This window comes from Lampris incognitus, chromosome 1 (genome assembly GCF_029633865.1).
Source record: "Lampris incognitus isolate fLamInc1 chromosome 1, fLamInc1.hap2, whole genome shotgun sequence".
Lineage (NCBI taxonomy): Eukaryota > Metazoa > Chordata > Actinopteri > Lampriformes > Lampridae > Lampris > Lampris incognitus.
In genome coordinates, this window is record NC_079211.1 from 52,176,396 (window position 1) to 52,189,797 (window position 13,402).

The following is a 13,402-nucleotide window of genomic DNA, read 5'->3' on the forward strand; positions in this document are numbered from 1 at the left end:
TGATGTGACAGAAAACATGATTCATCAGACCAGGCCACCTTCTTCCGTTGCTCCATGGTCCAGTTCTGGTGCTCATGTACCCATTGTTAGGTGCTTTCAGCAGTGGACAGGGGTCATCGTGGACACTGACCAGTCTGCAGCTACACAACCCCATACACAGCAAGCTGTGATGCACTGTGTGTTCTGACACCTGTCTATCATAGCCAGCTTTAACTTTTTCAGCAATTTGAGCTACAGCGGCTCTTCTGTGGGATTAGACCAGACGGGCTAGCCTTCACTCCCCACGCTTATCAATGAGCCTTGGGTGCCCATGACCCTGTTGCCAATTCACCACTTGTCCTTCCTTGAACCACTTGGTAGATACTGACCACTGCATACTGGGAACACCCTACAAGACCTGCTGTTCTGGAGATGCTCTGACCCAGTCGTCTAGCTCTCACAAGTTGGTCCTAAACGTCAACTTCAAGAACTGATGGTTCACTTGCTGCCTAATGTATCCCACCCCTTGACAGGTGCCCCTGTAATGAGATAATCAGTGTCATTCACTTACCTGTCAGTGGTTTTAATGTTCTGACTGATCGAGATTTATATATATATATATATATATATATATATATATATATATATATATATATATATATATATATATATATATATATATATATATATTTTAAAGCACTGTGCTCTCTGGAAGCCATCTCCTGGGGGGGCATTATGTGCAGCACTACAAAGACTTTGTAGGTGTTCACCTTCTTACCGAGCACCAGCATCATCGCAAGTTTGCATGAAGACCTCCGGGAGAGGCAACTTTCTCTGGGGTACAGAGTACATCAGTGGTCTGTATGTTCAGAGGGTGGGATTTTAAATTGCCCAGAGGCCTACAACACCATTTAACTGCAAGGCTTTAACCTTGGAGCACTGCCAGTTAACACACGTCTCACTGCAAGACTGTGTGAGACATCACCTCATGCAACACATCACATCACCTCATGCAACCCCTCACAATCTCCTTCAATCCTCTTGCTCGGAAGGAGGCATGACTACAGATATAGTAAGAGCAGGTTTACCCTTCGTGATTTCTGCATCTACGTTGATGTAAAACAAAAACAAAAAACTTGGTTGCATTTACATCCAGATCTTTGGAGAGGATGTTGTCATGAGGACATGAAGTGAACTAGTTTCTTTCTGGAAGGACACGGGAGGTGTTGGGAGACAGAGACGAGTTTCTCTCTGGAAGGACACGGGAGGTGTTGGGAGATAGAGACAAGTTTCTGTCTGGAAGGACATGGGAGGTGTTGGGAGATGAGACAAGTTTCTCTCTGGAAGGACACGGGAGGTGTTGGGAGATAGAGACAAGTTTCTGTCTGGAAGGACACGGGAGGTGTTGGGAGACAGAAATGAGTTTCTCTCTGGAAGGACACGGGAGGTGTTGCGAGATGAGACAAGTTTCTCTCTGGAAGGACACGGGAGGTGTTGGGAGACAGACAAGTTTCTCTCTGGAAGGATACAGGAGGTGTTGAGAGACGAGACGAGTTTCTGTCTGGAAGGACACAGGAGGTGTTGAGAGACGAGATGAGTTTCTGTCTGGAAGGACACGGGAAGTGTTGGGAGACAGAGACAAGTTTGTCTGGAAGGACACGGGAGGTGTTGGGAGACAGACGAGTTTCTGTCTGGAAGGACACGGGAGGTGTTGGGAGACAGAGATGAGTTTCTCTCTGGAAGGACACGGGAGGTGTTCGAGAGATGAGACGAGTTTCTCTCTGGAAGGACACGGGAGGTGTTGGGAGACAGAGACAAGTTTGTCTGGAAGGACATGGGAGGTGTTGGGAGACAGAGACGAGTTTCTCTCTGGAAGGACACAGGAGGTGTTGAGAGACGAGATGAGTTTCTGTCTGGAAGGACACGGGAAGTGTTGGGAGACAGAGACAAGTTTGTCTGGAAGGACACGGGAGGTGTTGGGAGACAGACGAGTTTCTGTCTGGAAGGACACGGGAGGTGTTGGGAGACAGAGATGAGTTTCTCTCTGGAAGGACACGGGAGGTGTTCGAGAGATGAGACGAGTTTCTCTCTGGAAGGACACGGGAGGTGTTGGGAGACAGAGACAAGTTTGTCTGGAAGGACATGGGAGGTGTTGGGAGACAGAGACGAGTTTCTCTCTGGAAGGACACAGGAGGTGTTGAGAGACGAGATGAGTTTCTGTCTGGAAGGACACGGGAGGTGTTCGAGAGATGAGACGAGTTTCTCTCTGGAAGGACACGGGAGGTGTTGGGAGACAGAGACAAGTTTGTCTGGAAGGACATGGGAGGTGTTGGGAGACAGAGACGAGTTTCTCTCTGGAAGGACACGGGAGGTGTTGGGAGATAGAGACGAGTTTCTCTCTGGAAGGACACAGGAGGTGTTGAGAGATGAGACAAGTTTCTCTCTGGAAGGACACGGGAGGTGTTGGGAGACAGACAAGTTTCTCTCTGGAAGGATACAGGAGGTGTTGAGAGACGAGAGGAGTTTCTGTCTGGAAGGACACAGGAGGTGTTGGGAGACAGAGATGAGTTTCTCTCTGGAAGGACACGGGAGGTGTTCGAGAGATGAGACGAGTTTCTGCCTGGAAGGACACGGGAGGTGTTGGGAGACAGAGACGAGTTTCTCTCTGGAAGGACACGGGAGGTGTTGGGAGATAGAGACGAGTTTCTGTCTGGAAGGACACGGGAGGAGTTGGGAGATAGAGACGAGTTTCTGTCTGAAAGGACACAGGAGGTGTTGAGAGATGAGACGAGTTTCTGTCTGGAACGACACGGGAGGTGTTGGGAGACAGAGACAAGTTTGTCTGGAAGGACACGGGAGGTGTTGGGAGACAGAGACGAGTTTCTGTCTGGAAGGACACGGGAGGTGTTCGAGAGATGAGACGAGTTTCTCTCTGGAAGGACACGGGAGGTGTTGGGAGACAGAGACAAGTTTGTCTGGAAGGACATGGGAGGTGTTGGGAGACAGAGACGAGTTTCTCTCTGGAAGGACACAGGAGGTGTTGAGAGACGAGATGAGTTTCTGTCTGGAAGGACACGGGAGGTGTTGGGAGATAGAGACAAGTTTCTGTCTGGAAGGACACGGGAGGTGTTGGGAGATAGAGACGAGTTTCTCTCTGGAAGGACACAGGAGGTGTTGAGAGATGAGACGAGTTTCTGTCTGGAAGGACACGGGAGGTGTTGGGAGACGGATACAAGTTCCTGTCTGGAAGGATACGGGAGGTGTTGGGAGACGGAGGGCAGTAAGTAGTACTGCAAACTGTAAGGAACACTGGGCAATAGTATAAAACGATCATTTATCATCTTTCCAATGGTCTTGTTTAGGGGTTAAGTTTAGATGGCGTCACGTCACAACAGTTTTCTTGTGTAAGTTAATATGAGAATATCACCTTAAAGTTCTCATAGTGATCAGAGACATGAGGGACTATTATTTGAGGACTAGTTTTGGTTTGATGACACTTTACCAAACGATCCAATGTGGTGAACCTCAGCCGGACTCTTAACCATGGTGTCTTTGCATATGTAAGCACACATACCCTGATGACCCCCTGACTGTCGTGTTAGATGTTTTCCATATTGCCCAGCATCACTGGAGGACAGTCGGAGCCACACTGAGGTCAGCAGTCTCATGCTGGTTCTGCTGTCCTGTGACAGGAGGAGGTGAGGGCAGCACTGACTTTTGGTCCAGTGGGATGTAAACCTGCTTCATGTTATAATACCATCCATTTACACAAACCGCTTATCCTGCTCTCAGGTTCGCGGGGATGCTGCGGCCTATCCCAGCAGTCATTGGGCGGCAGGCGGGGAGACACCCTCGACGGACCGCCAGGCCATCACACAGGGCCGACACACACACTCACACCTAGGGACAATTTAGTAATGCCAATTCACCTGACCTACATGTCTGTGGACTGTGGGAGGAAACCGGAGCACCCAGAGGAAACCCACGGAGACACGGAGAGAACACGCAAACTCCACACAGAGGACGACCCAGGATGACCCCCAAGGTTGGACTACCCTGGGGCTCGAAACCAGGACCTTCTTGCTGTGAGGCGACCGCACTAACCACTGTGCCATTGTATAATACCACAAAGAATAATTTCTGGCAGAAGTTTAGAACATAAATCTCACCTCTGCCGTCATCAGGAATAATAAATTCACTCACATTCACTTGTTTTATGTCTCATGTTCACAGGGAAGACCTGAAAGACACTATACAGATTTTACCACCAGGTAGAAGTAAACCTACATCCATCATCAAAACTGGCGTGTGAAATGTACCGCAACACACTTCTCAAACTGACATTACAATACAAAAGGATTTTATCGTTTCACGAATCATTTAAGTAACAGGCGTCACCCAGAAAACCAGAGAAACTCAAACCGACACGGCATTTACACCGTCTGGCGCTGCTCGTGGCAGGTTCCTCTGGTCGGATCGTTGACCCGGTCTGATAAATCTCCGAAAGTCGACGCTGACATCACTGCATGTTATTTCAGAAATGCAGACCGGCACAAGATGCCGCACGCCGCCCAACCCACTCCCATTCAGCCTCCCCAGGAGCAGAGAGGAGGAGGGGATAAATGAAGATAATAAACACACGCCCTTTCATGGATTCAAAACATACATGGCTGCTTTAAGTGCATCAAGTTTTTCAGTCACCAGCAGGTGACAACAGCCCTGCCTGGGCTTCCGGGAACTCCATCACAGTCGAGAAAGAGTGGTTTTGAAGAGCCCTTGAGCTTCTGAGGAAAAACGGTGCCAGCCTTCCTCGCCTCACTCCATGGAGAGCTGCACGCTCTCCGTCTGGCCCTGCTGCTGCTGCTGCTGCTGCTGCTGCTGCTGCTGATCAAACTTCCTGGCTGCAAGTTAACAAGACACAGACCATCACCGTCACTTCACTGATGTGATAACAAGACACAGACACTGTCACCATCATGTTACTGATGTGATAACAAGACACAGACCGTCACCGTCACTTCACTGATGTGATAACAAGACAGACACTGTCACCATCACGTTACTGATGTGAATCTTTATTAACGCTGAAAAGTTGTTTGCAGTTCATAATTATGAAGTTATGACAGGAACGTGTGACACTCTCACCACTGTGACTCTTGCTCTTTAAAAATGTATTCAGTGGTATGCACAATGCTCATTATATACAAAGACAAATTATAACACCATGATACATGAACTGACAGCAAACACTACTGATGATCGCGCAACAGTTTTACCCTGGCACTCTGCCCAACAGCCATGTTGGAAGGTTTGCTTCAAAAAGACGACAATGGGCAGGACATGTTTAGAGTCCAAATATAAAACTGCATCATACAGCACTTGTTCTTGCTTTCTTTCACATCATTTTATTTCGTAGATGTATTTTACAAGATTTTTTTTTAATCTTTTGTCATTAGCTTTAATATTTTGATGGGCTGTCACAAGTTAGTCAAACTAAGTCTTTCTTCCAATCAGTCACTGACTGGACGAATACTGAAAATAATCTATATATAGTATATATATATATATATATACGTATATAGTAGCTTTATTGACAGCTGATGATTGCTTATGGCATGAAACAGGCTTGTACTGTCTCAAAGAATGTACTTGACTCACTGGACCAGTTTTGAATGATTTGGACAATAATGGGGTGCAGAGTGACGTCACTGCCTATAAAATATAATGCTTAATACCTCAAAAACCATTGCAGCATAAACGATAGGTTTTTGCGGCACAAATCAGCACAAATGCAGCACTAACGAATGATAATATTTTTAGCCATGTTCTAATTACATGGGGTGCCAACTTCACAGAAGTCGTTGTGTGCCTTCAGGCTAGCATTGACAATGTTAGGTATAGTGCCTCCCTTGACCACTGGAAGGATTTGCCGGAAGTCTCCACAAAGCATCATTGGAATGCCTTTTCCGCAAATCCATCAGATTTATTACTTGGTTTTTGAAATATTTGTCGAACTGTGCAATCCTTGGAAAGTGCTGCTTCTAAAGATACCTTTCTTTTTGTTCTACAATGAGTATTTCTGGAGTTTTAAGCAAACATACAAACATACACTCTTGCTTTATCTGTGATGGCCTGCCACCCAATGACTGCTGGTATAGGCTCCAGCATCCCCGCGACCCTGAGAAGGATAAGCGGTTTGGATAATGGATGGATGGATGGAATGGATCATATAGCACAAAAATGACCGTGTGCCAGAGGACAGCACAGCCATTGATTTTTGTGATTTCTGAGATTTTATCTTTGATACTGGGTTTGTCCAGGTCCACTTTCAAATGCATCTGTCAATATGGATGCTCCTGTTCTTCTACGCCTCATGTTTTGAAAAGCAATCTGTAGAAAGACATCTAAAATGTTCTTTCCCATAGAGCAGAATTAAGAGGCATAGAAGAATTGGGGGGGGGGGGTCCATATTGGCATCCATTTGAAAATGGACTTGAACAAGCTACACAGCTGTGACGTTTTAAACTTTATTAGACTAACGGACAAGTTTTCAGAAAACTTATCAGATTGGCAAACTTAGGTCGGGAAACATTGCCCAACCCAAGTCAGAAGTGCTGCAAACGGCACAAAAGGAGGTTGTCAATGCATTTCCTCCCTGAAATGGGAAGACAACTTCACCACCATCCAGAAGAAAGCTCATCAGACTAAATTTTCTAAGGTAGCCTGGGAAATTTGGAGTGTCAAGCGTTGCAATGTTACACTTCCGCAGGGCTGTTAACAGACGGTGAGCTCACTTTCTCAGTAACTGTATGGTATGGCAATTCTACAGCCCAGGGCGTCTGGGTAGCGTAGCGGTTTATTCCACTGTCTACCAACACGGGATCGCCGGGTCGAATCCCCGTGTTACCTCCGGCCTGGCCGGGCGTCCCTACAGACACAATTGGCCGTGTCTGTGGGTGGGGAGCCGGATGTGGGTATTTGTCCTCGTCGCTGCACTAGCGCCTCCTCTGGTCGGCCAGGGCGCCCCCCAGATCAGCAGAGAGGGGGTGGAGCAGCAACTGGGACGGCTCGGGGTAATTGGCAGGATACAATTAGAGAGAAAAAGGGGGAAAGTTCAAAAGAAAAAAATAAAATCTACAGCCCAGGAGAAAAAAACGGTTGGACAGAGTCGTGCACGCAGTTTCAACAATAACTGGCTGTGAACGCCTTACCATTTCTGAATTATACCATATCTGCATTCAGCGGAAAGCTTTTAAAATGTTAAAAGGACCCCTCACACCCAGCCAACCCCTTATTCAATCATCTCCCTCCGGGTAAAATACCCTGCAGTATTAAGTCTAGGACATCTCGCTTCTACCCTGAAGCATCCCGCATCCTAAATGCTTCACGGATTGTGTAAGTATAGTCTCCTTAAGTACACGCACTTTTAATGACATGGGCCGTATGGGTGCATTAACTGGACTATTGTAATATAGCTACAACAGTGTGCTTCTGTGGGCACTCCTTGTATGCATTGTGTGGTTGTGTGTTTACTGTTGTTATCTCTGAGCAAACCGAAACAAATTCCAAATCAACTGTCAAGTCAAAAAACCTCAAGTTGAACTGTTGAGGTTTTTTTAAGGAGTTGTTCCTCATCCGATGCGAGGGTCTACAGGACGTTGTGTTGCTGTAAAGCCCCATGAGGCACATGTGTGATCTGTGATGTTGGGCTACACAAATAAACCTGACTTGACTTCTGTGGTCCCTCTACTTGGCAACAAGGGGGGGGGGGGGCACATGAACGCGTGTTCTGGTGCGGTGGGGGCCCCTACCCAGAGAGTACATCTCCAGCTGCTGCCGCAGGCGGACCTTCTGCAGGCTGTCGTAGAAGTTGGGTTCTGGGATGCTGCCCGCGGAGGGAGGCAGGGCGAAGATACGCATGATCTTCCTCTTATTTCTGCAAACACACACACACATGCGCGCGCACACACACACACACACACACACACACACACACACACACACACACACACACACGGAGCAAGAAGGTTGGGCCTTTTCATTCTGCATTTGTAAGGGTTCAGAGAGAGAGAGAAAGAGAGAGAGAGAGAGAGAGGGAGAGAGAGAGCTGGAGAGAGAGAGGGCGGGGGACAGAGAGAGAGAGAGCGAGAGGAGAGAGAGAGAGAGAGCGAGAGCGGGGGAGAGAGAGAGAGAGCGAGAGAGGAGAGAGAGAGAGCGAAAGAGAGAGAGCGAGAGAGAGAGAGAGAGAGAGAGAGCGAGAGAGCGAGAGAGAGAGAGGGGGGGAGGGAGAGAGAGGGGGGGCGAGAGAGAGAACGGGGGAGAGAGAGAGAGAGAGAGCGAGAGAGAGAGGGAGAGAAAGAGAGAGAGCGAGAGAGAGAGAGAGAGAGCGGGGGAGAGAATCAAATCACCGGACTACGGACCATATTTACACCCTACACACCCTCATAAATGAAAATGTGAATCAAACCAAAAATGGAAAAATATTTGCTTGTTTTATTGACTTCAAAAAAGCTTTCGACTCTATTTGGTATGAAGGACTATACTATAAACTTTTACAAAGTGGTGTAGGGGGTAAAGTGTATGACATAATAAAGTCAATGTATTCGGACAACAAATGTGCAGTTAAGATTGGAGACAAACACACTGAGTTCTTCACTCAGAATAGAGGGGTGAGACAGGGCTGTGGACTTAGCCCGACACTGTTTAATATATATATTAATGAACTGGCGGTGCAGCTGGAACAGTCTGCAGCCCCAGGTCTCCCCCTGTATGACATGGAAGTGAAATTTTTGCTTTATGCAGATGATCTAGTTTTGTTGTCACCAACCGCAGATGGGCTGCAACAACTACTAGACCTGCTTGAGGACTATTGCCAGCACTGGGCCCTGGCGATAAATCCAAAAAAGACAAAAGTAATGATCTTCCAGAAGAAGCCCAGATGTCAGGAAAATAGATACCAGTTGACTCTAGGTAGCATCACCTTAGAGCATACGATGCAGTATACTTACCTGGGTCTAATTATTACAGCATCAGGGAGTTTCAGTAGGGCAGTGAATAACCTAAAACAAAAAGCTCGCAGAGCTCTATATGCAATTAAAAATAAATTCTTCAACATTGATATACCAATCTCCATCTGGTGCAAACTGTTTGATAGTGTAATTCTGCCCATTGCACTATATGGAAGTGAGGTATGGGGTCCACTCAGTCTTTCCAGCCACACTAGATGGGACAAGCATCCAGCAGAAACCCTACATGCTGAATTCTGTAGAATGATTCTGAAAATACAAAAAAAACCAAAAACAACGCATGTAGGGCAGAATTAGGCCGGTTTCCATTATTAATAAATGTACAAAAAAGATCTCTAAATTTCTGGATGCACCTAAATACAAGCCCAACAAATACATTGCACTTTAAAGCTCTGAAAACCCAAGAACTGAACCCCAAAAAGAGTCCCCTGAAGCAGCTGGCTCTGAGACTCACTAACCCTGTAACAAATACTAAGACCAACCAACCTCAGGCCAGCACTGCATCCCAAACAAAGTTTATGTAATGAATGAAAGGTCACGTGTTTAACTTGACCTACTCACGGGTGTACGTGCAGTGCGTGTGACGTATACAGGAAGTGAGACGCGCATGTTATGAAGGTTGTATGTCGGATGAACGCTAGTAAAAGCTACACAGTTAAGAACCTACGAAGTCGGCTCGTTCTTGAATTATTCTTATGTCAGTAAGACAAGGCGTCTACGGACATTACATGGTGTCAGAATAGTCTGTGTATCTGAACACGAGCGGTCATGCCGAAGTTTAATCCGCCGAGTGAATTCAAGTTTGACTGCCCCGTTGAATGGCCGGAGTGGAAACAACGGTTTTCGCGCTTCAGGCTCGCGACAAAGCTGGATAAAGACGACGGCGAGATTCAAGTGAGTTCGCTGATTTATGCAATGGGCAGCGAGGCTGAAAAGATATTCAGCTCGTTTGACTTCGCGGCGGAGGGTGATAAAGTGGACTATGATATCGTACTGAAAAAGTTCGATGACTACTTTATTCCCCGCCGTAACATCATACATGAGAGGGCGTGCTTCTATCAACGTAGCCAGCAGCCAGGAGAGACAGCGGAGATGTACATCCGGACATTGTATGAGCTGTCTGAACACTGTGAGTTTGGGGACAAGAGGGATGAACATATCAGAGATCGTCTGGTAGTGGGCATAAAAGATAAGGTGCTCTCCCGTCAGTTCCAGCTCACAGCGGACCTTACTCTGGTGAAAGTCATTGAACAAGTGCGCCAGGCGGAGGCAATAACAAAGCAGCTCAGCCTCCAAGCTAACCAACCAGAGGCTCAGCTGGCTAACGTCAATGTTGTCCGACGGCGGGACGGACGCCAAAACAAAAAGGGCGGACAGCGTCATGGTGGCAGCAGACCTGCAACCAACAAAGTAGATGAATGCGGGAGGTGCGGCAAGACGCAGCACACCGATGAGCGGAAGTGTCCTGCAACGAACAGTAAGTGCAACAAGTGTCATAAAAAGGGACATTGGGAGTCTGTATGTCACTCTAAAGCGGTGAGAGAAGTCACTGAAGAGGTTAAACAGCTGTACTTTCTGGGAGAAGTTGGCAAAGAGAGCAGTCAGGAAGATTGGACTGTTAGTTTAACAATAAGTGATGTACCAATAACCTTTAAAATTGACACGGGGGCTGACGCTACTGTTATCAACCAAGGGACATTTAAAAAGCTGAAGCCAAACATAAAACTGGGACCTCCTGACACATGCTTCATAAGCCCAGGTGGAAACATCAGCTGCATAGGACAGTTTCAAGCCACAACCAACTACAAGGAGAAACAATACTCCTTTCCAGTGTATGTGATCAAGGGGAGAGGCAGCTGTCTGCTGAGTCGTCCAGAGGCAGTGGAGATGGGTCTAGTGAAGCGGATGAATGAGGTCAGTGGAGTTTTCGGTTCAAGTGGACTGCTGAAAACAGACCCAGTGAAAATAGCTCTGGTGGAGGGTGCCCAGCCATACGCGGTGCATACAGCCAGACGGATACCGCTGCCACTTGTACCACTGGTTAAGAAAGAACTGCAGCGCATGGAAAATGAGGGCATTATTGAAAAAGTGACTCAGCCCACAGAATGGTGCGCCGCTATGGTGCCGGTGCTGAAACCGAACAAGAAAGAGGTTCGCTGCTGCGCTGACCTCAGGAGGCTGAATCGAGCGGTGAAACGTGAGAAATACGTGCTGCCAACTATGGAGGAAATAATGCAGAGGCTCGCAGGGTCAAAGTTCTTCACAACGTTGGATGCAGCAAGTGGGTTTTACCAGATCCCCTTGCATGAAGACAGCAGGGGGCTCACCACTTTCATCACCCCATTTGGGAGGTATGCTTTCTGCCGCCTTCCATTTGGTATAACGAGTCCCGAGCAGCAGAAATGCCAACTTCCACACCATATGTTACTCGCTCTGGCAGGGTGAGCAAGCCTGCAATCCGGCTGGATTTGTGAGGCGTATGGACTTGTGTACTGTGGGGGATTTTTTTATTTTTTTTGTGAAAAGGGGGGTGGTATACAGGTTAGAAAAATCATCTTAGAGGGGGAGATGTAATGAATGAAAGGTCACGTGTTTAACTTGACCTACTCACGGGTGTACGTGCAGTGCGTGTGACGTATACAGGAAGTGAGACGCGCATGTTATGAAGGTTGTATGTCGGATGAACGCTAGTAAAAGCTACACAGTTAAGAACCTACGAAGTCGGCTCGTTCTTGAATTATTCTTATGTCAGTAAGACAAGGCGTCTACGGACATTACAGTTTACGATAAATCAGGCTATAAAACAAAGCAAGAACAATTATCTGAAACATTGGAACGCTGAAATCAAAACTCAAAACAAACTAGAAGTCTATCGGGCCCTAAAAACAAACTATGATTTGGAAGAATACCTCTTAACTGTCAGAGACAGGAAGCAGCGACAGATCTCACCAAATACAGGCTCAGTGACCACAGTCTCGCCATTGAAAAGGGGAGACACAAAAAGACATGGTTGCCAAAAGAGCAACGATCATGTGGTCAGTGCATGACAGATGAGGTGGAGACGGAGGTGCACTTCCTCCTTAAATGTGACAGATTTGAAAAACAGCGCCGGGCTTTTGTCAAGGAACTGGAACATGTGATTCCAGAGTACCAGGAAATGGACGACGCAGGTAAGCTGCGGGTGGTCCTGGGAGGGGGGCCAGCGGCGAACATTGCAGCAAGATTTATATTATCTTGCCACAACCTGAGAGATAGTGGATGACGGCACCTATTGCTACTATTGTTATTTAATATCATAATCGTTGTTGTTGTTCCTGTTATTATTATAATCATTGTTGTATTGTGTTGTTGTTGTTGTTTTACATGCTTTGGCAATATGTACACAAATGTATGTCATGCCAATAAAGCACATATTGAATTGAATTGAGAGAGAGCGGGGGAGAGAGAGAGGGGGGGAGAGAGAGAGAGAGAGGGGCCTTACTTTCTGGCGTACATCAGCAGCCCGAAGCTAACCAGGATGACCAGCAGGTAGACGTTGGTAGCCTCGTTCCACGCTTCGTGAACGGAGTAGTCCAAAGACTCCGGGTCGCTCTCCATCAGACCGTGACCGGCCATCGCCGCTGAATGAAGAAGGAGGGCAACAACAAACACCTCCTTTAACGCACGTCTGCCAGCTGGTGCGGGTTATCCTCAGTGGCGACGTAAACAAAACGATGTCGACACTTCCGCGAGTTTAGCTCTTCTTCTTCATCTTTTAGTCTCACGCGGCGAAGTACCGGAAGTTAACGAGTCGCCATTACTGCGGTGGCGCTTCCCTGCGATAAGCGCGCGTTTGAAGTGCGCAACGTTCTACTTTTCTCTCCCTGACGTGACTCGACGTTACATTTGACAGCGACGTCTGGGAAGGCGGGAGGAGGCTGTGCGGGTCTCGGCCGCTCCAACAGCAGCGTAACAGTTCGCACAGACCGTGCAGAGGGCCAAGATATTGGCCAGAAGTGGGTTCAGAACACCAACAGAAAGGACTCAGTTCCCAATAAAAACAGTTCACACCTACAACTTCGCCATCCTTTCTCTGCAGTTATGCAACACTGTGATGGTTGGCAATGGCCTGTGACTATGGGACTGGTCCTTATAGAATGACGTGTTCATTATCTGGCAGACTGGGCAACGTTTGGCCAGCCCATCCAGAGCTCAGACCTTGTCATTAATATTATACGTTTAATTGGATATACTCCTGTATCCACATTCTTAGTGTAATTATGGATATAGCACAAATGCTGTTACCACGCTAGTGTAAAATCGTGGTGCATATACAGATTACCTCCCATGGTGTTTTAGAATATGTGCAATTTCTAAGTGGGTGTTGGGGGGTCTGGGTACGAGTTAAAGAGAGCAGT

The 13,402-nt window shown here is 47.2% G+C and overlaps 1 protein-coding gene across 1 annotated transcript; it reads right to left on the reverse strand.

Moving 5' to 3' along the window:
* Positions 1-4,183: 4,183 nt before the first annotated feature.
* On the reverse strand, positions 4,184-13,063 carry smim19 (small integral membrane protein 19). Its single transcript, XM_056301453.1, has 3 exons — positions 12,487-13,063; positions 7,791-7,915; positions 4,184-4,880 (listed from the first exon to the last, which is right to left on the reverse strand). The coding sequence occupies exons 1-3, from the start codon at positions 12,618-12,620 to the stop codon at positions 4,795-4,797; spliced, it is 345 nt and encodes a 114-aa protein (XP_056157428.1). The 5' UTR covers positions 12,621-13,063; the 3' UTR covers positions 4,184-4,794.
* Between the last annotated feature and the right edge of the window lie 339 nt (positions 13,064-13,402).

Coding starts and splice junctions, on each gene's coding strand:
- smim19 (XM_056301453.1), bottom strand. CDS start 12,620: ATGGCCGGTCACGGTCTGATGGAGAGCGACCCGGAGTCTTTGGACTAC. Junction 7,916..12,486: donor CTGCTGATGTACGCCAGAAA/GTAAGGCCCCTC, acceptor GTGTGTTTGCAG/AAATAAGAGGAAGATCATGC. Junction 4,881..7,790: donor GCTGGAGATGTACTCTCTGG/GTAGGGGCCCCC, acceptor GTTAACTTGCAG/CCAGGAAGTTTGATCAGCAG.